General features: G+C 45.0%; 1 protein-coding gene across 3 annotated transcripts in view; it reads left to right on the top strand.

Annotated features, from left to right (window-relative positions):
* Positions 1-18,879, top strand: part of DERL1 (derlin 1) — a 36,331-nt gene extending 17,452 nt beyond the window's left edge. Inside the window, exons 3-8 of one of the 3 annotated variants that reach the window (XR_007918719.3) lie at positions 8,060-8,124; positions 9,157-9,183; positions 10,421-10,638; positions 11,964-12,016; positions 13,446-13,556; positions 17,134-18,879. Coding sequence is in view for 1 of the 3 variants with exons in the window: in XM_002710757.6 (XP_002710803.1) it covers positions 8,060-8,124; positions 9,157-9,183; positions 10,421-10,516; positions 11,964-12,016; positions 13,446-13,556; positions 17,134-17,272 (491 nt within the window). In the remaining 2 variants the exon portion in view is untranslated. Of the gene's footprint in view, positions 1-8,059; positions 9,069-9,156; positions 9,184-10,420; positions 10,639-11,963; positions 12,017-13,445; positions 13,557-17,133 lie in introns of all 3 variants that reach the window. The other 2 variants (XM_002710757.6, XR_016235925.1) reach the window with 2 other exon arrangements.
* Positions 18,880-22,382: the final 3,503 nt, after the last annotated feature.

The following is a 22,382-nucleotide window of genomic DNA, read 5'->3' as shown; positions in this document are numbered from 1 at the left end:
ATGTTGTTTTGTTGTGGTTTCTATTTTTTGTTAATATCAGCATTCAATTCTAGATTTAGGTGGATGATCTGTGACCAATAATTTAGAATTTTATTATGGTAAATTTCAGACATATACATACAAAAGTAGAAAGAAAGATCAGTGAACTCCTCTTCTTAAAAAATTGGGATAGGGGGCTGGCGCTGTGGCGTGGCGGGTAAAGCTACTGCCTGCAGTGCTGGTTTCCCAAATGGGCACTGGATTGAGTCCCGGCTGCTCCATTTCCGATCCAGCTCTCTGCTATGGCCTGGGAAAGCAGCAGAAGATGGCCCAAGTCCTTGTGCCCCTGTACCCGTGTGGGAGACTTGGAGGAAGCTCCTAGCTCCTGGCTTCAGATTGGCACAACTCTGGCCATTGTGGCCAATTGGGGAGTGAATCAGTAGATGAAAGACTTCTCTCTCTGCCTCTCCTTCTATTTCTGTGTATTTCTTTCAAATAAATAAATAAATCTTTTTTAAAAAATTGAGGTTGAATTCATGTAACATAAAAGTATCCATTTTACTTTATTCTTATTTTTATTTATTTATTTATTTATTTATTTTTGACAGAGTGGACAGTGAGAGAGAGAGACAGAGAGAAAGGTCTTCCTTTGCCGTTGGTTCACCCTCCAATGGCCGCCGCAGCCGGCTCACTGCACTGATCCGATGGCGGGAGCCAGGTGCTTCTCCTGGTCTCCCATGGGGTGCAGGGCCCAAGCACTTGGGCCATCCTCCACTGCACTCCCTGGCCATAGCAGAGAGCTGGCCTGGAAGAGGGGCAACCGGGACAGAATCTGGCGCCCCGACCAGGACTAGAACCTGGTGTGCCGGCGCCGCAAGGCAGAGGATTAGCTAGTGAGCCACTGCGCCGGCCCATTTTAATTCCTTTAAATATATATGATTCAGTGGCCTTTTGTGTATTTAGTCACCACAATCTAATTCCAGAACGTTTTCATCAGTCTCCCTAAATCCAAAGCACTCATTCTCCATCCCCCCATATCTCTTCCTTCTGTGGGTGGCCACTGATCTACTTTGTGTGTGGATTTGCCTCTTTGATATGTTGAGTGTACTCTGTTTGTGACTGGCTTTTTTCACTTAGGGTAACGATTTTCAAAGTCTCCCTGTGTTGTAGTGTATGTTGGCATTAACGCCTATTTAACCAGCATTCACCTCTCACAGTTACAGCTAGTTCTTTTAAAAAAAATGTGTATTTTTGTTTATTTGAAAGGCAGAGCAACAGAGAGAAAAGTGAGGGGAGAGAGAGAGGGAGGGAGGAAAGGACGGAGAGAGCTTTTACCTGCTTGTTCAGTTGGGTGTGCAAAGCTGGGGTTGGACAAGGCTATCGTCAGGACTCAGGAACTCCATCAAGGTCTTCATATGGGTGACAGGGACCCAAGCGCTTGGGCCATCATCCTCTACCTCCCAGGTACGTTAGCAGGGAGCTGAATTGGAAGTGGAATAGCTGAGACTTGAACCAGCGCTCTGATATGGGATGCTGGTATTCCAAGCAGCAACCTAATGCTAAGGCAACACCTGCCCCTCATAGCCAGTCTTGTTTTATCTATATTTATGACAGCCTGTCTCCCCCAATTATTTGAAGAAAAATGCCAGGCATCATATCATTTCATTCATAAATATTTTAGTATTTACCCTGAAAATATAAGGACTTAAAAATAAATCTGTTGCCATTATTAAACCTAAATGGGGGGTGGCACTGTGGCATAGTGGGTAAAGCTGCCACCTGCATTACCGGTATTGCATATGGGTGCCAGTTCAAGTCCCAGCTGCTCCACTTCCAATCCATCTCCCTGCTAGGGCTTGGGAAAGCAGTAGAAGATGGCCCAAGTCCTTGAGCCCTTGTACCCGCGTGGGAGACCGGGAGGAAGCTCCTGGCTTCAGATCAGCGAAGCTCCAGCTGTTGTGGCTAACTGGGGAGTGAACCAAAAGATGGAAGACCTCTCTCTCTCTCTCTTTCTCTGCCACTCCTTCTTTCTCTGTGTAACTCTGATTTTCAAAGAAATCTTAAAAAAAAAAAACCCTAAATTGTAATAATTCTGTGGTCACTTTTTATTTTTATTTTTTATTTTATTTTTTAAAAGATTTATTTATTTCTCTGAAAGAATTACACAGAGAGAGAAGGAGAGGCAGAGAGAAAAAGAAAGAGAGGTCTTCCATCCACTGATTCACTCCCTAATTGGCTGCAATGGCCGGAGCTATGCGGATCCAAAGCCAGGAGCCAGGAGCTTCCTCCAGGTCTCCCATGTGGGTGCAGGGGCACAAGGACTTGGGCCATCTTTTGCTGCTTTCTCAGGCCATAGCAGGGAGGTGGATCGGAAGTGGAGCAGCCGGCATTTGAACCAGTGCCTATATGGGATGCTAGCAATGCAGGCAGTGGCTTTACCCACTACGCCACGGTGTTGGCCCCTACTTCTTATTTTTAAAGATCCTTTTTTGCTTACTTAAGGTGCTTGAACTCATTTACCCATCCCTCTTACCTAGTCAGGCAATACAACTAATTTGTGATATTTTTCTCCCTGAATAATACTTAAGACTGATTTGTAGAGTTGAGGGACCACTGGTCTCTTGTTTTCTTTGATTCTTAGGAGTTGCCCCCTCATTTTCTACTCCCCAGTAACATTCTTTTGAAGTGCTCCAGCTGAGAAGTATTTCTTTTAGCAACTTCATGGAGACACAATCAGTCCTCCATAGGTGTGGATTCTGTAGCCACCCGCTGAAGGATAATATCAGGAAAAAGTGGTGTCTGTATTGAACATGTTCTGACTTCCTGTTGCTGTTATCCCTTAAGCAACAGAGTATAACAACTTTTTACGTAGCATTTCCGTGGTATTAGGTAGTGTAAGTAATCTGGAGAGGATTTTCAGTATCCTGGGAGATATGTGTGGGGTTATATGCCAGCACTGCATCATTTTATCTAAGTAACTCGAGCATATGCAGATTCTGGTGTCTAGGGATCCTGAAACCAGTCCCCTGTGGACACCTTGCGTGACTGTCCGTCTCATTCCATGCAGCTCACCCATTTGAAGTAGACACTTGAGTGAGTTCTTGGTATATTCAGAGTTGATCCATCATTATCACAATCAATTTAATAACATTCTGTTACCCCAGAAAGAAACCCTGTATCCATTAGCAGATGCCCCCATTTCCATTCGATCCCCTTCTCCTTCACAGTCTTTCCGAAACCACCGATCTGCTTTGTGTTTCTACATTTGCCTCTTCTGGACACATGGTATTTAAGGTTCTTCCTGTGCCGTGTTATCTTGGATAGCTTTGTGGCCTGTGGGCCATGTCACCAGTGACCACTGTTTTTTTCTGTGCAGTGAGAAGGTTAAGTGTGAAAGTGACAGTCATCCTCAGTATTCATGAGAGATTGCTTTCATGCTCCCCACAGATGCTGAAATCGGCGGATGCTCAGGTCCCTTACATAAAACTGTGTGGTACTTGCATATACCCTGTGCACATCCTCCAGAGACTTTGAGTCATCTCCAGGCCCATGAAAATGCTGTGTAAAGGGCTGGACTGTATTGCCACGTGTGATGTGTATTAGTATTTTATTCCTTTTTATTGTCATTATATCAGTGAAAACACATTGTGTTTATCCATTCATCAGCTGGGGAACATCTGACTTGTTTTCGCTTTTTGACTGTTATCATAACAGTCTGAACATTAGTGTAGAGAGGAACTTTCAAGATCATTCTACAAGACAGTTCTCATATTTAACCTTCTTATATCACAGACAGGAAAACAGTGTGGAGTGTGGTGACATGTCCCAAAGGTCACAAAGCTGTTTGATTCCCTGTTTCTTTCCACAGTACAGCTTCAAGTTAATATTTTGACAAAATGTTTGCATCTGCATGTTCTCCTGCCTGGCTAAAATTTTTTTAATTAATTAATTAATTAATTTGAAAGGCAGAGTTACAGACAGAGGTCTTTCATCTTCTGGTTCACACCCCAAATGGCCACAGTGGCTGGAGCTTGGCTGATCTGAAGCCAGTAGCTTCTTCTGGGTCTCCCATGCGGATACAAGAGCCCAAGCACTTTGGCCATCTTCTACTTTTTTCCCTGGCCATGGGCAGAGAGCTGGATTGGAAGAGGAGTGGCCGAAACACAAACTGGCACCCATATGGGATGCTGGCACCGCAGGCGGAGGCTTAACTTACTGTGCCACAGTGCTGGCTCCTAAGTTGTTAAGTGTATAGCTGTACTGGCTTATTTCTGAAGTTTCTGATTTGAACTGGAAGACTGAAATTTGAGGCAGTTAATTTGTAAGTTCTTAGTTGCAAGCATGCCAAATATTATAGTGCTGTAGTTTATGTGATTACAATATTTTAAGTACTTCATCCAAGGAATCCTTGGAAATCACAAGGACAAACCCACATCAAAAGCACAACTATTATTAAAACTCAGAAGTTTTGCTAGCTTTTTAGCTGTAATTCATCATAGTGATCCTCTGGCATCAAGCATCCTTAACGCTGGCTGAAATGTGCCTTTGAGGTAATGAGAGAATAAAGGAGAGCAGGAGAGATTTTTCTGGAAACCTGTTTTTGTTTACATGCATGTATATCTTTCTGCCTTTCTGACAGATGGTAGGATTAAAAATATTTTTTGAATTTTCATTGTATTTAAGATTTTATATATATGTATATACTTGTGTGTGTGTGTGTGTGTGTGTGTGAGAGAGAGAGAGAGAGAGATGTTTTCCATCTGCTGATTCACTGTAAGTGTTTGCTGGGGCTAGGCCAGAGCCAAACCAGGAGCCCAGAACTCGTTTCAGATCTCTCACATGGCTGACAGGGACCCAACTACTTAAGCCTTCACTTGTTGCTTCCCAGGGTACACATTAGCAGGAAACTAGAGTCAGAAGTGGAGCTGGGACTGGAGCTCAGGTACTCCAATATGGCATTCAGGTGTCTCAAACAGTGTCTTTATTTATTTATTTATTTGACAGACAGAGTTAGAGAGAGAGAGAGAGAGAGAGAAAATGAAAGGTCTTCTCTCCGTTGGTTCACCCCCCCAAATCACCGCTATGGCCGGAGCTACACCGATCCGAAACCAGGAGCCAGGTGCTTCCTCCTGCTCTCCCATGTGGATGCAGGGGCCCTCCTGGGCCACAGCAGAGAGCTGGAAAGGAAGAGGAGCAACCGGGACTAGAACCTGGCGCCCACATGGGATGCTGGTGCCGTAGCAGAGGATTAACCAAGTGAGCCACGGTGCCGGCCCCTCGAGCAGTGTCTTAACCATTGGGCCAAATGCCCACCCCAAAGATTTTTGTTAACTGACTCTATCATGTAACTGATGAGGTGAGGAGTAGAGGGAAGGTAACTTTTTAAAAATTTTTTGGTATAAAATAACTTATTTACATAATTTATAGAAACATAACTGCTTTCTTGAAACAGAAAATTTACAAGTGCTTTTTGTCAAAGGATTCTTCAAGCCAGATAGTATAGATGATTACTTCTATTTCAAATAACCTGGTAGTAAACAGTGCATATTGACATTGTTACCTGTGCCTTAATCATTTACCAACAATTAGGCCCTGAAACCATCCTGTTGATCCCTTGCTGAGACATAAGTGTTCAGGAGGAAAGGTTAAGGTAAATACCTTTAATTGCATTTCCTTTAAGATTTATAAAGTAAGTTCTTTGCAACATCCTCTTTACATGAATCAGACGGATAATAGGTCTTTCCTTCTTAAAAGGTAAATACATGGTTAAGTTTCTCTTTTTCTCTGATTTAAAAAAATTTTTTTTTAAATATTTATTTGAAAGTCAGAGTTAGAGAGAGAGAAGGTTTTCCTCTACTGGTTCACTCCCCAGATGACTGCAGTGGCCCTAGCTGGGCTAATCTGATGCCAGGAGCCAGGAGCTTTTTCGGGATCTCCCACATGGATACAGGGACACAAAGAGCTTTCCCAGATGCATTAGCAGGGAGTTGGATCAGAAGTGTAACAACTGGGACACAAACTGGCACCCAAATGGGGTGCTGGCACCATAAGCAGTGGCTGTACTGGCAACATCACAGGGCTGGCCCCCCAAGATTTGTTTTAAAGATAACTGGGATAATTTAGTTGGCCAACTTGATAATCTAATAGAAGGAATGCCCTGTGTATTCTTTATACAGTAAGAAATTCTGTGTCCCATCAAATTAGTTTACTATAGGTGAACAAGAGATTGATGTAACAATGTTTAAAGATGAATATTTCACAGAGATAATAGTCATGGCAATCTGACACCCAGCTTCACACTAAGAGAAGAAAACCTCTTCAGAATGTGAGATTTTTTAGGAATTACAAAAAAAGTTATAAAACAGCAATGTGGTTTACTCTATAATTTTTGTGACATATTAATCACACGTATCTATAGAGAATTTCCATGCAGATTTATACATCCTCCTTTGTGACAAGGAAAGTGAATTTTTGAGCTAGAGTGGCCTTCCAGTTTTTTGGTTTCTTTATCTCTGCATCTTTCAGCCTCTCCCAGCTGAAGGCATTGGGAGTCATCTTTGGAGAGCTGGGCTGCTGTTTTTTTTTTTTTTTTTTTAACTTTTATTTAGCAAATACAAATTTCCAAAGTACAGCTTATGATTACAATGGCTCCCCCACCCCCATAACTTCCCTCCCGCCCGCAGCCTTCCTCTCTCTCGCTCTCTCTCCCATTCCATTCACATCAAGATTCATTTTCAATTATCTTTATATACAGAAGATCAATCTAGTATATATTAAGTAAAGATTTCAACAGTTTACACCCACACAGAAACACAAAGTGAAAAATACTATTTCAGTACTAGTTATAGAATTAATTCACATTGAACAACACATTAAGGACAGAGATCCTACATGAGGAGTAAGTGCACAGTGACTCCTGTTGTTGACTTAATTAACAAATTGACACTCTTGTTTATGGTGTCAGTAATCTCCCTAGGCTCTTGTCATGAGCTGCCAAGGCTATGGAAGCCTTTTGAGTTCACCGACTTCGATCTTATTTAGACAAGGTCATAGTCAAAGTGGAAGTTCACTCCTCCCTTCAGAGAAAGGTACCTCCTTCTTTGATGGCTTGTTCTTTCTACGGGGATCTCACTCGCAGAGATCTTTCATTTAGGTCCTCTTTTTTTTTTTTTTTTCCCAAGCTGAGCTGCTGTTGATTGTTCTGCCCGGAAGTGAGACTGTAGCCTGGTATTGGCTACAGTGGCAAGAGCACTCAAGTGGCAGTTAGACTTTACTCTGCTTCTAGCAGGACGTGTGACTTGCTCATGTAACTTCACTTCCTCATCTGTGAGGAGGGACATAGGTCTTTGCATTCCCCTCACAGAAGCTTTGTGAGGAGTAAGGGTCAGAGGCCGGGGCCTTCTCTCCCACGTCCTTTACCTCTTACTAGAGGGCCAGCTGCTGCAGACAGGGAGTGAGTCAGCTCAGAGTAAGAGTCTGAGCCCGTGTGTGTGTTTGTGTGTGTGTGTGTGTGTGAAGACCTTCCAGCAGGGGTGTGTGTGTGTGTGTGTGTGTGTGTGAAGACCTTCCAGTGTGTGTGTGTGTGTGTGTGTGTGAACCCAGAGATGGGCAGGGGTGTGTGTGTATGTGTGTGTGCACACCTTGCAGCAGAGCCATGCTGGAGGAGGCACAGTGGCAGGCAGAGTGGATGCTCTAGTGGGTGGGGGAACTTAACCAGGTACTCACGGATGTGTCCGTCAGGCCACATAAAACCTTTAAAGGAAACTGGGGGCCGGGGAGTCACGGGTGTTTGGAGTGGAAGACTTGAGTGGGTGTGGATTTGACTGCCTTCCCTGTGGGTCTGCTGCAGTCCGGGGCTGTCAGAACTTGTCACTCACTGGGGTTAGCCACACTCAGGTGACTTTGATTCAGGGCTTTTGTTAAGGACATGCTTTAGATATTTTAAAAAACAAATCTTTTGTTTTTTGAGAGGAGTGATACATTCTCCTTTTGGTTCTCTAATTTTCGAAGTGTTTCTCTACATAGATCTACTTTGTTCGGACATTCTGAAGCATGACATTTGGCTTATTTTCGTTTGCAGCAGCGTTTGATGGAAGGCCAGCAGACTATTTGTTCATGCTCCTCTTTAACTGGATTTGCATCGTGGTATCCTTCAGACTGTTATTTTGGGCCAGAAAGAAGCCAGTCCCCCCAACCCCCAGGCTTGGGGAAATGGACAGTATTCTATAAAAATTTTAAATTACAGTATTTGCATCTTTATTTACTGCACTTGAGAATAATTAAAGTTCCATTTTAAAGCTGTAGTAAATCATACAGCCCTTGAGTGATAACATTTTCTCACATGGCCTTTGTGGGGTTTTTCCACATTTGGGTGAATTTTATTACCATTCCCTGTTCCTGTTCCCAGTTCTCTGTGTTCTCATGTGTGGCAGCTGTTGACTAAAGCACAAAGCAATTCTATGCCATGAGATGGGTTTTGAAATCTGTGGTCCTTATCAGAAAATTAATTTATAACCAGCATCCTTTTCTGGCTTCATTGCTGTCCTTTTGGGATCCTAAATAGCAATTCAGTTTCTCTCTGAAGTGCCCAGCTGTGGAAAAGGACACAGCGTGTCTCTGCTTTGTGTACGCCACAGTTGTCAGCAGCCTCCAGCTGCCAGCTCTTGCAGATGCTGGGAGCAGCACAGGGGACTGGGTGGCCTAAGTCTTGGGCAGAGTTGGTAAGCTCACAATTGCCTTTGGGCCTGGCTGCCACTTAAAGTTGGCCAAGAGCCAGAGAATGTGGCACTTTGGATACCCTTTCCTTTCCTTTAAGGGCAGAAAGCAATTATTTTGGACCTCAGCCATGTGTAGATCCCTGCATGGGAATAGAATCGTTATTGGTTGCAGAGGGTACAGGCATCCCTGTCCTCTGTTTGAAGCAGATGCTAACGCATACAAATGGGCATGAACAGGAGAAGTGGGCGCCAGGTGACCCAGCTGAGTCACGTGCCAAAGCTGCTGAGTTCTGCCATCCCGTGTCATCAAGAGCCCAGTGGCCTGTTCATAGCGAAGATGCTGAAGTGCCTTTGCGTTCTGGGCTGTTTTAGGTAATCTGAGCTAGAGAAGAGTGGGTGGGGGGTGTGAGGGGAAGGGTACAGGATGCTTCATGTCTGATCTTTAACTTTACAAACCAAGATCACTGGCTTAGCAATGGATATGCAGGTAAGTGTCCTTTTATCTGCTTGCCTTTTTATAGGTTCCAAGTTTACTATTAATGGCTTTTAACAGAAGTTGAAAGTGCATCAGTTATGTGGCATTTTGAAATTATAGACTTATAGCTGTTTTTATTTAGTATAAAATATATAAAATTTTATTTATACATTTCATTTATTTATATTTATATAATGTTATTTATTTGAAAGTCAGAATTAGAGAGAGAGAGAGCATGAGAGAGAGATATCTTCCTCCACTGGTTCACTCCCCAAATGGCTGCAATAGCTAGGGCTGGGCCAGGCCGCAGCTAGGAGCCAGGAGTTTCATCCAGGTCTCTCACATAGGAGCAGGGGCTGCCCACTGCTTTCCAGGCACATTAGCAGGGAGCTGGATCAGAACAGAAGCAGCTGGAACTCAAACCAGCACCTATATGGGGTGCCTGCGCAGCAGATGGCAGCTTAATGCACTGTGCCACAGTGCTGGCTGGTCCCTTATAGCTGTTTTCATTTAAAGATCTTAAAGTCAGCTAAGGCTTTGAAGATTTTACATGAGTTACCTAAGCCATTGCTTTTCTTGCTCTTTTCTGGCATTTTTAATATGTTTAATGTGAAAATAATGTTATCCAGTATTTCCTATGATTATAGGTTTATATTTTTCAAAAATCAAGATTATGTGATAAGATTTGTGGCCTACTTTTTCAAGGTGTTTCTGAATCTGTCTAAAATAATGGAATTGTGTTCTATTTTATGATAGGATTTTGTAGTATTCATTGTATGATAAATAATAGAATCAACTTATAATTCTGTTTAAAAACTTTTATTTATTTGAGAGGCAGAGAGAGAGAGACAGGAGAGAGAGAGTTCTTATTTGCTGGTTTATTCCCCAAATGCCTACAGTGGCTGGAGCTGGGCGGGGCTAGTCCAGGCTAAAGCTAAGAGGAGGTCGGCACCCAGCATGCATTCCAGTTCCTCCATGTGGCGGCAGGAACCGCAATTACTTGAGGTGTGATCTGCCTCCCTGGGTCTGCGCTGGTGGGAGCTGGCGCCAGGAATCAAACCAAGGCTGTGCGATGCAAGCGTCTTAACTGCTCCCCAGTTTGTGATTCTGATCAACTGAATTTCCCTTTGCTTTTGGGTACCTATGAGGATATTTAGGAAGGGAGGGGTAAAACGCGTGGGAGATTTGTGCCAAAACGTCTTTTCCAGTGCATTTGGGGCCTAATTTTCCGTGTTGATTTCTTTTGCAGTTGCTGATGATTCCTCTGATCATGTCAGTACTGTATGTTTGGGCCCAGCTGAATAGAGACATGATTGTATCATTTTGGTTTGGAACACGATTTAAGGTACTTCACCCGAGTTGGAAAGACGTCCTTTTCGTTTGTCATTGCAGAGATCCCTCTCTTCAGCCCAGAGATGTACTTTCTGACTCGTCCAGAAGAGGTCACTGCAGAGCAGTATACCATAGGCAAGCCCTTCTCTCCCCTCAGTCCCAGCTGTTTTCTTTAGCCGACCCAGAGACCCTTGCTAACTGTTAGGACTTCCACACCCCTGTCCTTCAGGGCCCACAGACATGTGTCCTGTGTGATCTTGTGTGTGTGTGTGGGGGGGGGGGGAGAAATACTCATGTTGAAATTTGTCTTTGAAAATCTGTTTTTAATACTCTCACTATTTGTTATTTTAGCTAAAAAAGATTTTTATTGGCCTCTTCCACTTGTACCTTCTCTCATGATTTTCCACCTGTACCATGTTTTTGATTGTTTCCTTCATGTGATGCCTACCTGTTCTTAAATTTGAGTTGATACTGAATGTATTTTGTGAGTCTCCTGCTTGGAATTAGTCTTGACTTTGTGCTTTTTTGTGTGATATGTACCATACTTAGCCTTATGTATGTGTACTGTTTTCTTCACTTGTTCATGCGGTACCTCACAACTCCCTTAGTTCTTAGTGTGATGTGTTGAATTTGGTAAGGGGCACAAATGTTGAATTTTCTTGGGAAGCTTATTTGGAAGAGTATTAGTTCAAGATGTCAATATGTAATGAAATAAAAATTCTAGATAATTTTTCAAGATACGTGAAAGAAGAACCTAAAAAGCTGGGCTGTTTGTAGTTTATAAGTTTGCTGACTGGAGTCGTCTTTAGTGTGGTTTGGCCATAGGCCTTTTTCTTTCTTTTTTTTTTTTTTAAAGATTTATTTATTTATTTGAAAGGCAGAATTACAGAGAGGCAGAGAGAGAGAGTTTCCATCTGCTGATTCCCTCCCAAATGGCTGCAGTGGCTGGAGCTGGCTGATTTGAAGCCAGGAGCCAGGAGCTTCTTCCAGGTCTCCCACATGGATGCAGGGGCCCAAGTACTTGGATCATCTCAACTGCTTTCCCAGGCCATCACAGAGAGCTGGATATGAACTGGAGCAGCCAGGTCTCGAATCTGCGCCTATATGGGATGCTGGCACTGTGGGCGGCGGCGTTGCCCGCTACGCCACAGCACTGTGGGCCATGTTTTAATAGCATCATAGATACTTGTTACTGTTAGTTCAGCAGGGCATGTACTGTGTCTGAACTCTGGGCAGAGGATCCTGTCCCTGAAGTTACAAATGCAGAAATAAGTGTAATTTTAAGAAAGAAATTTTAGGTACAGTGAGAGTGATGCTAGATTGACCTGAGAAATTTTGCAGTTCTTCCTAGAGGATTCTGGGAAAGCCCTTGTCAGCATAGCCTTTCCTCATTTCAGCCCCCGTCGCGTCTGTGCCTTCTTTAGGTGTGGCTATTCTCATTTGTGTATGTTCTTTTGTAGGCCTGTTACTTGCCCTGGGTTATCCTTGGATTCAACTATATCATCGGAGGCTCGTAAGTGATAGTAGATTTGTTTAATTGGAAACTAATCCTTGGAAAAAATATGCTAATCTTTCCTTAATTTTATAAAACTTTAAAGGATCTCAGTATTGATATGTTAGAGCATTGTATGTGTGGAATAATGTCATTTTGATGTAATTGATTAAATTTCAGGTCTCTAAGCATATTTAGCATTGAATGGTTGCAATTTTATTAGCTCGTTGTTCAATATGGTATGCTTTTATATATGGTCATTTGAAGAAATGTTTCTGGATTCACTGTCCAGATCAAGCAAGCATAGACCTACTTTGTGTCTGAGTTGACTCTTGTAAGAACTATGCATAAAATTACTACCTCCTACCTCCTTTATAGCTCAGACATTTCCAGTCATAAAAAGGCAGGCTCTCTGATGGGGAGTAGTTTTGTAACCGATTTGCTAATACAAAAGTTTTGGCCAAGCAGGGTCCAATTTTTAGTCTGTTGGTCTGGAATTAGAACTGTGAATTAGGGAAACCTTTAATGTATGCAGACAGAATTTTGAAGAGAGAATATCGAGATGCAACTATTCTAAGAACTCACATTTCTTACACTACCGAATCTTGTCAGCATTTTAATAGTACTAGTTGTTCATATGTCTGACACATTTGCTCTGTGTGATCCTAACGTCTTCTGCATATTGATAGGGAGACGTGAATGAATCAGGCAGACTGTGTAGAGAGCAGAGCATGTTCGGAGCAAGGGCAGAGTCAGGAACTCTGTAGATGTTGATTTGCTGCGATGGGAATCATGTTGCAGGTAGAGACAAAGAAGGCTATGTCGCAGTAACAGTGGGTCTGTAAAATATTAAGGCAACCTCGTCAGCCGTGGGAAAACCAAAGAAAAGAAAGTCAGTGTTTATTTTGGGGTTGGAGGGTGAAGGTCAGCCCTCCTTCATGATCTCTCTAGCTTCCTACCCTCAGAGTTAACACGAGGCGAGAGAGACGTATCTAATGGCTCTAGGAATAGAAGAGCAGGCGTTTATTGTCTGTCTTCTTACTCGCCTGCGTCTGTCCTGGTAACCTTTGTGTTTGCTCACATGTAACAAACCCAGCATTCATGACTGAAAGCATTCAGAACTGTGCTTTGCGTCTTCCCCAACCCTCGAAGCAGGAAGCAGCAGTAGCAGAGCGATATGCTGAGGAGGGACTGGACCTTGGAAGAGATGTCAGGGGTCTGCTGGCCTTGAGGAGCAGCAGCCTCGTTGGTTCAGCACAACTGTTTTCCCTTCTGCTGCAGAATGCCTGTGCCATTCCGATGACAAAAGGTTGATTGTTGAGCTGTCGCCTGCTCCCAGGGACTGGAAATGGGCCGCTTTGGGGGCCTCTCGCTCGTGCTGTTAGATATACCTTAGTGCGTCTCACTTCATTGCTGGACGATTTGTAACCTAATCCCACTCTGTTTACAGGGTAATCAATGAGCTAATTGGAAATCTTGTTGGACATCTTTATTTCTTCCTGATGTTCAGATACCCAATGGACTTGGGAGGAAGAAATTTTCTATCCACACCTCAGTTTTTGTAAGTGTTCTTTTCTCTCTTTTAATAGTCATTTTACTGCCTGTGTTCTGTATTGTGCTAGGAGCTCCCTGAGGAGTAGGATTTACTTCCTTTCTTCCAGAGAAATGTGAGCCGACAAGTGCTGTCCCCTAGTCACACAGTCGCAGGGAACCAGAAATTGAAGCTGTGACTCAGGCTCCTTCAGGGTACTCTCGTAGCCGGGAGCCACCCCCAGATCTGGGTGTCGCAGGAAGCGTATCAGCCCTGCTGGGCAGGGTTGGGTACCTGAGCCCCGTGTTGGGATGGGCTGGGGAAGGGCAGGCTCTCAGGGTGTCTTTTCTGGGGGCATCAGTTCTCCCTATGGTTTTGGCTGAGGAAGGAGGAAGTTAGCTTGTCGGTGGCAGTTTCAGACATTTTTATGTTAAGTATCACAGAGTGGAACTCTGGTAGGGCTGTTCAGAGTTAGGAATGAGGGCCTGAGGTTTGTGGAGGCTCGATCCTCTGGATGTGCTCAGTGGTTTCGGGGTTCACTGAGGGGAGGAGACCGGGGCCACTCCCTTCATGTAGCAGTTGGGTGTTGGGGAAGTTACTCACTAAAACCTCCAAGCTGCAGCCTGCAGGTTCTAAGTTGCAGGGGCAGCCCCTGTCTCTCGGGACGCGGAGGTGGGATGTGCTGTGGGGAGCAGAGCAGTGGGCACTCAGTAAGGAAAGCTGTGGGGCGGGATCTTGACGGGCTGAGAAGTCGCTCACACACCGAGGCGTGTAAGTGGCATGCCTGTTCTGTCAGTGCAGCAAAGGCTGTTGAAGAAGGGCCCAGCGAATCGCCATCTGGGTGTCACAGCCTGCCTGACAGTCACGCCTAATCTTGTCCCAGGAATATGCAGTAATAGCTTGCATTTAAAAGCTTAAAAAAAATAAAACCCTTTCACATCGTGCTCATTTTAATGTTTGCAGTGCTGTCCTTGTTCCAGGGGGTCAGTGAGGGCAAGAGGGCTTGAGTAGCCCCAATGCTCACCCCTCTGTCCTTTTCTTCATCAGTTGTATATTTTTGAAAGACATTTTTATTGTGAACTATACAGAAAAATACAATGTTGTCATATATGTGTTACTTTTTTTCCTCTTTCTTCAAGAGAAGAAAAGAAACTTCTCTTCTGAGCCTTGAGTTGCCTTTAGGCTAAAGAAACAAATGACCAATCTGCTTTCTCATTATCAAAGGGCATAGTGACAGCAGATTTGGATTTCTGATGTAGGTTTATCAAGTAGGGTGGCAGATGCTTCAATTAAAGAAAGCATGGTGCTTTGGGGGCCAGCCAGCAGCTACTTCCTTTCAGTGGCCATATTCTGACTTAACTGCAGGCGGATATCTCTCAGTTGTGGGCAACAAAGTAAGCGAGGTTCCAGTGGTGACATCAGCAGCACAGTGGAGCCTGTCTTCCGCGTGAGCTTTCTCGCACTGGAAGCCCTTCTGTCAGATTTTACATAGAGATCAGATGACACCATGGAGCTCCTTGCAAAAGCAATAACTGCCTTGAATTTACCATACATTTTTGTTGATTATGTATAATTGGGCATCTTTTTATACTAATTACTTGCATTTAATTTCACTATCTGCTTAAGCAGAGAAGACAGCTTCCATATTGTCTTAGAGTAAGTAGCAAAGCAAGTCTTCTGACGTGCTTTGGAGGACTCTTACTGTACCAGGTGTCATGGATGCAGAGAAGCCAGTGCTGGAAATACTTTTATTTAGTGATAAAGCTCTGTCTGTTTACAAGGGAAGAGCTGAGTTGTAGAATTCTAAGGTAAAGGAAAGCCGTTATATCCTTTTCTGTGCACGGTTAGCTTTCTAGTTTAGAAGGGTCCCCATCAGAAGGCGCCTAGTGTGGTCGGTAGCACAGGGTGCAGGCTCCTGAGCCAGGCTGCCTGAGTTTGAATCCTGTCGCTTGTAAAGATCCTCGCCCGATCTGGCCTCAGCTTTCTTGTAGCAGTAGTGCCTGCCTCATCGGGTTCTGAAGATCTGATGAATTTGTCAGTGTGCTGTGCCTGGTGTAAGGTAAATTCTCACTGAATGACAGGTTCCCATAGGAGCTGCTTTGATACAAGGTGATGCTCCTCAGGCTCTGTGCTGTGGGCAGTTCTCTGTCATGGCTCCTCTAGCTGCAGAGAGAAGTTTATAAGGTCCCAGATCGTGCTCTCTGTCTTCTAGAAAAAACTGAAACACCAGGATCTGATAAGAGGAATAGGGTTAAGCACATTTTCAGTTTTTATAAAAATCTTATTTTTCAACTGAGAGAGCACACATGTGCCTGTGAACTCCTATCCGCTGGTTCATTTCTCCAAATGCCCACAGCAGCCAGGGCTGGGCCGTACTGAACCTGGGAGCCAGAGCTCGATCCAGGTCTTTCACATGGGTGGCAGAGACCCAAGTTCTTGAACTATAACCTGCTGCCTTCCAGAGTGTGCATTAGCGGGAGGTTAGAATCTGGAGTAGAACTGGGATCCAGCCTCCGAGAGTCTCCAGTATATGATGTGGGTGTTTCACGTGGTATCTTAACTACTAGGTCTGCCTCTGCCAGTTTTTTTTTTTTTTTTTTTTTTTTTGACAGGCTGAGTGGACAGTGAGAGAGAGAGACAGAGAGAAAGCTCTTCCTTTTGCCGTTGGTTCACCCTCCAATGGCCGCCGCAGCCAGCACACTGCGGCCGGCGCACCGCGCTGATCCGAAGGCAGGAGCCAGGTGCTTCTCCTGGTCTCCCATGGGGTGCAGGGCCCAAGCACTTGGGCCATCCTCCACTGCACTCCCTGACCACAGCAGAGAGCTGGCCTGGAAGAGGGGCAACTGGGACAGAATCCGGCGCCCCGACCGGGACTAGAACCCGGTGTGCTGGCGCCGCAGGCGGAGGATTAGCCTAGTGAGCCATGGCGCCAGCCTTCTGCCAGTTTTATGACATAGTTGGTCAAGAATGGATGATAGTTGGGAAATACTATTGAGAGCACCAGCTTTGTTTAAGTTTTCTTAGCTGTTCTGTGACTCTTGTCACTTTGTAAGGTGGGAAATCATGTGACCCATTCGGGGAAGAATACAGTTGGAGGGCAGATTATGAGTTAACTTGAAGACCTGTCCAATCCTCCAAGCCATAAAGCTTTCTCCCCCAGTCCTACCTGGTGGGCTCAGCTGAGAGCATTGTGGCAGTGCTGTGACACACAGCCAGCCTGGGGACCTGCCCTTGGAAAGCGAATTTATTTTACATGCTCTGATCCATATTTAGATACACGAAGATGCTATCAGTCGTTCTTTCTGGTTGTTGAGCTTGTGGGTGTAATATTTTTGTTCTGCATGAATTACTTTTATAATCAGAAAAGAAAATGTTGGAGTGTGAATTTAACTGAAAGCTTGATAAATTTAAGAAATATGAAAAGCAAGTGCCATCTGTGGTCAGGCATTGAGCTGGGTGCTGAAAAGACCAAGTTAAATAGGACATCGTCCCTGGCCTTCGTCAGCGTGATGGGCGCCCCGGGAGAGGGAGGTGTGCTCGGTGGTTACCTAACTGTGGAAGTGACTCTGTTCTCTTCTCGGTCCTTGTTTTTCCCTCTCTGCTGCAGGTACCGCTGGCTGCCCAGCAGGAGAGGAGGGGTGTCAGGATTTGGTGTGCCCCCTGCTAGCATGAGGCGAGCCGCTGACCAGAATGGTGGAGGTGGGAGACACAACTGGGGCCAGGGTTTTCGACTCGGAGACCAGTGAAGGAGTGACCCTCGGCCTGCCTGCCGGCTGCTCCGTCAGATGACGTTCCTCCCGGTGTGGGGTGTACTTAACAACTGAATTCTAGCTAATGCTGTTGGACCTGACCCACACTGAATGTAGTCTTTCAGTATGAGACAAGATTTTTTAAATCCTGGAGAAAAATACAAGTGTTCCTCAAGTTTCATGATTCTCATTCAAGTCTTTAATGCTATGAAGAGCAAATGTCAACTGTGCAAATTTCAAAACTGATTTTTTTTTCTTTTTGGTGTCTTTTTCTTCCCTTTTCGTCTGAATAATGGGTTTTTAGCGTTGAGCTGGGTGTGTGGGGTTGGGTAACCAGACCCTTGTCAGAAGGATGTTCATCTCCTTGCACACTTGCTTCCCTCCTGCTTTTTCCAACCCCCCAACTTTGCAGCTAGAGAAGGTTGCCCATAGAATGGTTCTGCCTTTGACAAACTTATTTATTGACTTTGGCCAAGGCTTGATCACAAAGCCGTTCACGCGTTTCTTCTCCTGCTTGGGCGGCAGAGCTGTAACAATAGAGAAGACTGAAACAGTGGCTGAAGAGCTTCCTCGGCTTTTGCGACCGTTTCTCCACCTCTTCAGGTGTTTGACTGAAACACCTCTGAGTCAGTGAGGGCCACAGATTCCTATTAAGGAGGTATAAGGGTTGTCGGCAAGGCATTGCCGCAGGTGAAGTGTTCAGAACTGTAGTGGATTTGTATCTAACACAGGGGCTGGATTAAGCCGTGGTGGATGGTGATCCTGGCTTTGGGTACCCAGGGTAGTTGGGTTGTGTTAGGAGGCTCCCAGTCACGTTGGCTACAGGGAGTGCTCCCTTGGAGGGACTCCTGGACGTTGATTCCATTTCATTCTTCTGGGTACATGTTCACTGAGAAGCTGGAAGAGAGAGCCTCAGACCCTATTTAAATAAATAGTCTTTTTTTTTTTTTTAAGCCTCCCTTACCCCTTTTTAGTCAAGTGTTGCAATTTATTGTGAGGAAGGTGTGGCTCTTTGTGTATGTGAATAGTTTTTTAAAGCTAATGTAAGCACATTTAAATGAATCATTGCATAATTTGGGGTTGCGATGGCTTTAGAAGAATGATTTGTATTTGAGGGTCTTTATTGTTTGAGTCTTGAATGTACAAGCTCTGTGAGCCAGACCAGCTTCAGTACCCACAACTCCTTTTCATAGGTGGGCTGTTTCCATCAGAGCTTGGCTCCTCACCAAATAAAGTTTTTTTTGAAGGCTACAGTGTTTCACAGTTATTTGATTTTGAGTTTTTACTCTGCAAGCAGACTGCTGGGAGCGGTGCTGAGCGGCTGCCATGCTTTGAGTCAACAAAAGGCTTTGAACATTTGGACCGGCTTCTTTCGGGAAACACCCACTCTGTGGGACTATTCCTCTCCCCACCGAAGCGGTGATGGCTGTCACACCAGGAACTGGGAGCTGGAAGAGAGCTTCGCATTTTTAGTGAAGTTTGTGCGTACCTCTCCAGATTTAATTTCCGTGATAAAATAGTGGGGGAGGGTGGCATCTCGGCCTTCGTTGTCATATGTTCTGCTGTTGACCTGTGGCCACAATAAAATTTCCTTGTAAAATTTCTTTCAGAAGCCGTTGTTGCTCTTAGGTTGCATGTGTCCTCACTGTTCAGCAGTGGATACTGTGTGTGTGAGTGTGAAGATCTTAGCAGTGAGCTGGAGTCTCTTGTCTGCGCTCTGAGGAAGGCACCTGCCCTCGAGCAGTCATGTTTCTAAAGGTTTACAAGTGTTCAGAACTCTTCAGTTCAAGGCCAGAATGTTCACTGAATTCTGCCTCTTACACGTGCTTAGGAAGGGATATTTTTATGCTCTTGTCTGGATTACCTGTCTCTCTGGTGTAATTGTACCCAAACGAGCTATTTTTTGAGTTGGCAAGCACAACAAGATGTGGCAGCGGATTCTCCTTATGAACTGAAAAAAGAAAATCCTTACTTTGTGTAGAGGACTTCCCTATTGTGAGTAATCCTTTTGTTAGTAAAAAGTTGAAATTAAAATGTACAGCTTAAAACTGTTTCCACATCCTGTTCTCTTGTCTTTTAGACAGGACGTAACCTACGCAGCTAACTCTCTCTTGCTGAGCATTTGGGAGGTACCCAGTATTGCTTTATCTCTTGGAGCGACACTGTCCAACTCTGAGTATGTGGCTTTGTTTACATCTTGGAGAAAATCTGGATTAATTCCTGCAGCAGAAGTCCTGGATTTTCTTTTTCTTTTTTTTAACAGATTGATTTATTTATTTGAAAGGCAGAGTTACAGAGAGGCAGAGAGAGAGAGAGGTCTTCCATCCACTGGTTCACTCCCCAAATGGCTGCAATGGCCAGAGCTGGGCTGATCCAAAGCCAGAAGCCAGGAGCTTCTTCTGGGTCTCGCACAGGGGTGCAGGAGGGGTGCAGGAGCCCTAGGACTTGGGTCATTTTCTGCCGTGTTCCCAGGCCATAGCAGAGAGCTGGATCTGAAGTAGAGCAGCTGGGACTCGAACTGGCACCTATAAGGGATGCCGGCACTGCAGGCTATGCCACAGCGCCGGCCCCCTGGATTTTTATTTTTATTTTTTTAAATTTTTTTGACAGGCAGAGTTAGACAGTGAGAGAGACAGAGAGAAAGGTCTTCCTTCCATTGGTTCACCCCCTAGATGGCTGCCACAGCCGGCGCGCTGCGCCGATCTGAAGCCAGGAGCCAGGTGCTTCCTTCTGGTCTCTCATGCGGGTGCAGGGACCAAGCACTTGCCCACGGCCTTCCTGGGCCACAGCAGAGAGCTGGACTGGAAGCGGAGCAACCAGGACAGAATCTGGCACCCCAACCGGGACTAGAACCCGGAGTGCCGGCGCTGCAGGCAGAGGAGTGAGCTGTGGTGCCGGCCTGGAATTTTATTTTAATGAAGGAGGACGGGTCTGAACTTTGTGTTCAAGTTCTACTTGTTTTTAGTATGCTTGATGGCATTGCTTTTGTAGACATTTTTTATTTAACAAATTTCAGCAGATGTAAAGAATGCGTATTTATACAGTATCATGCGATGTTTAATTACATGTATACACTGTATTTATGGGCATTACTGTAATGTCTACCCACGGATCTGAGTGCTGGAACTCTAGAATTAGCTTAATCCCTTTTCCACGCAGGACCCACAGGGACTGAAAAGCAGATGCCATGACATCTGAGCCTGTTTTCCTCAGGAATGAACCATGCAGGCCCACCCCAGGCCTTGTGAAAGATTTATCCTAAAACAGAGCAATGAGAGGGGGCGGGGTGCTGCACCCCTGTCTGTCACTGGGGCAACACTGGAGCAAAGGAGTGGAAAGGGTCCGCTTGCGCCACTGTGTGCTGAGCTACCTTTTGAATGACACTGACCGGCGGTGGGCAGTGGTGCAGTTGCCGGTCTTTGTTCATTGCCAGCTCTATTTCTGAGGTCCCTTCCTCCCTTACATTTTCAGCAGTAATTTAATACCTTGAATAATAAAGTTTTACCTTTGGAACAAGTTACTCCTCTTCTGGCCTTTTTTTTAAAAAAATTAAAAAAAAATATTTATTTGAAAGGCAGTTACCGACAGAGGAGGAGGAAGAGAAAGAAAGAGATGAATTAGGCATCTGCTGGTTCACTCACCAAATGGCTGCAATGGCCAGAGCTGGTCCAGGCCGAAGCCAGGAGCCTGTGGCATCTTCCTGGTCTGCCACCTGGGTGCAGGGGCCCAAGCATTTGGGCCATCCTCTGCTGCTTTCCCAGGCTCTTTAACAGGAAGCTGGACGGGAAGTGGAATAGCTGGATCGTGAACCGGCACCCTTATGGGATGCCAGCATTGCAGGCAGAGGCTTAACCTGGTACGCCACAGTGCCAGCCCTCCTCCTGGGCTTGTTGCTGTTAATATCTTTTTGGGCAGTTTCTTCCCAGAGGGGCGTCTGGTGACTTGGAATTTGGGTGAGGCAGGGTGGGAATCCCCTGTCCTGTGATTGTGTGTGTGGGTTAAGCACAGATTGTTCTTGTACATGCTCCTCTTACTGCTCATCGACTCTATTTTGTTTTCCCATCAGTCCTGTCATGTTAATGCTCTGTATGCAGGTGTGCTCCCACCTGCCTGTTGAGCATTAGAGCGAAAGGTACTCAGGAATAATTTAAGCTTCCAGTCTATGGTTTTGCAATATACACAGGACTCACTTGGGATTGTACCATTCCCATCCTACATGTTTTTAAAGTTCCCAGTGATTATCAGCTGGATTTGTTCTTTAAACTGACTTGTGAACTACAATAGTATCATCCCCTCTTTTCAGAATCTTTAAAATTTATTTTCATTTTATTGAAACGCAGACAGACAGATGGAGAAAGATCCTCTGCTTCACTCCCCACGTGTCTGCAACAGCCAGAACTGGGCCAGGTGGAAGCCAGGAACTTAGAACTCAGACAGGACCTCTCAGTGAGGGTAACAGGGATCCAAGTACTTGAAGCCGTTTTCTGCTGCCTCCCAGGGTGCGTGGGAGCAGGAAGCTGGATCTAAAGCAGAGTAGCTGGGGTTTGAGCTGGACACTCCCAATTTGAGATGCTGGTGTCCCAAGGGGCAATTTAACCCCTGCACCAAATGCCCACTTCCAGATAAGGAATCTTAACACTCAGAGAGATTCAGTCACTTGGTTAAGATCAAGCAGCTGGAGGGTGCCAGCCTAATTGAGTTAAGATCTCTGGGTCTTTTCAGTCCTGGGAGCCAAAGCAGCTGCACACAGGACACGCTCTTCATGTCTTCAGGGTGACAGCTTATTGTAATGGACATATTTGATGAGGTGAACACGAGGAGCTAATTCAGTTTGGCAAACTGCCAGAGCAGAAATAAGTTAAAAATAGTCTTGGACAGGGGATTTGTCTGGAAAGATTGATAGGCTGGAGACAGGGGAAGGCTCTTCGTTCTCAGTAGAGCAAACAGCAAGAGCAGCAGCACAGGCAGGGAGTTCCGGAAAGAGGAATACGTGGCTAGATGCACAAAACACCACTAGGAAGTGGCAGGGGAGCTGGCCGGACAGGTAGGTGGTGGCTTAAATTTGGAACGTGGTTTGAACTTCAGTCTGGGCAATGAGGAACCATTG

Source organism: Oryctolagus cuniculus, chromosome 6, assembly GCF_051225735.1.
Source record: "Oryctolagus cuniculus isolate XC-2025 breed Fujian yellow rabbit chromosome 6, ASM5122573v1, whole genome shotgun sequence".
NCBI lineage: Eukaryota > Metazoa > Chordata > Mammalia > Lagomorpha > Leporidae > Oryctolagus > Oryctolagus cuniculus.
The sequence above is the reverse complement of the archived record's forward strand: the minus strand, read 5'-3'. Positions and strand labels throughout refer to the sequence as shown.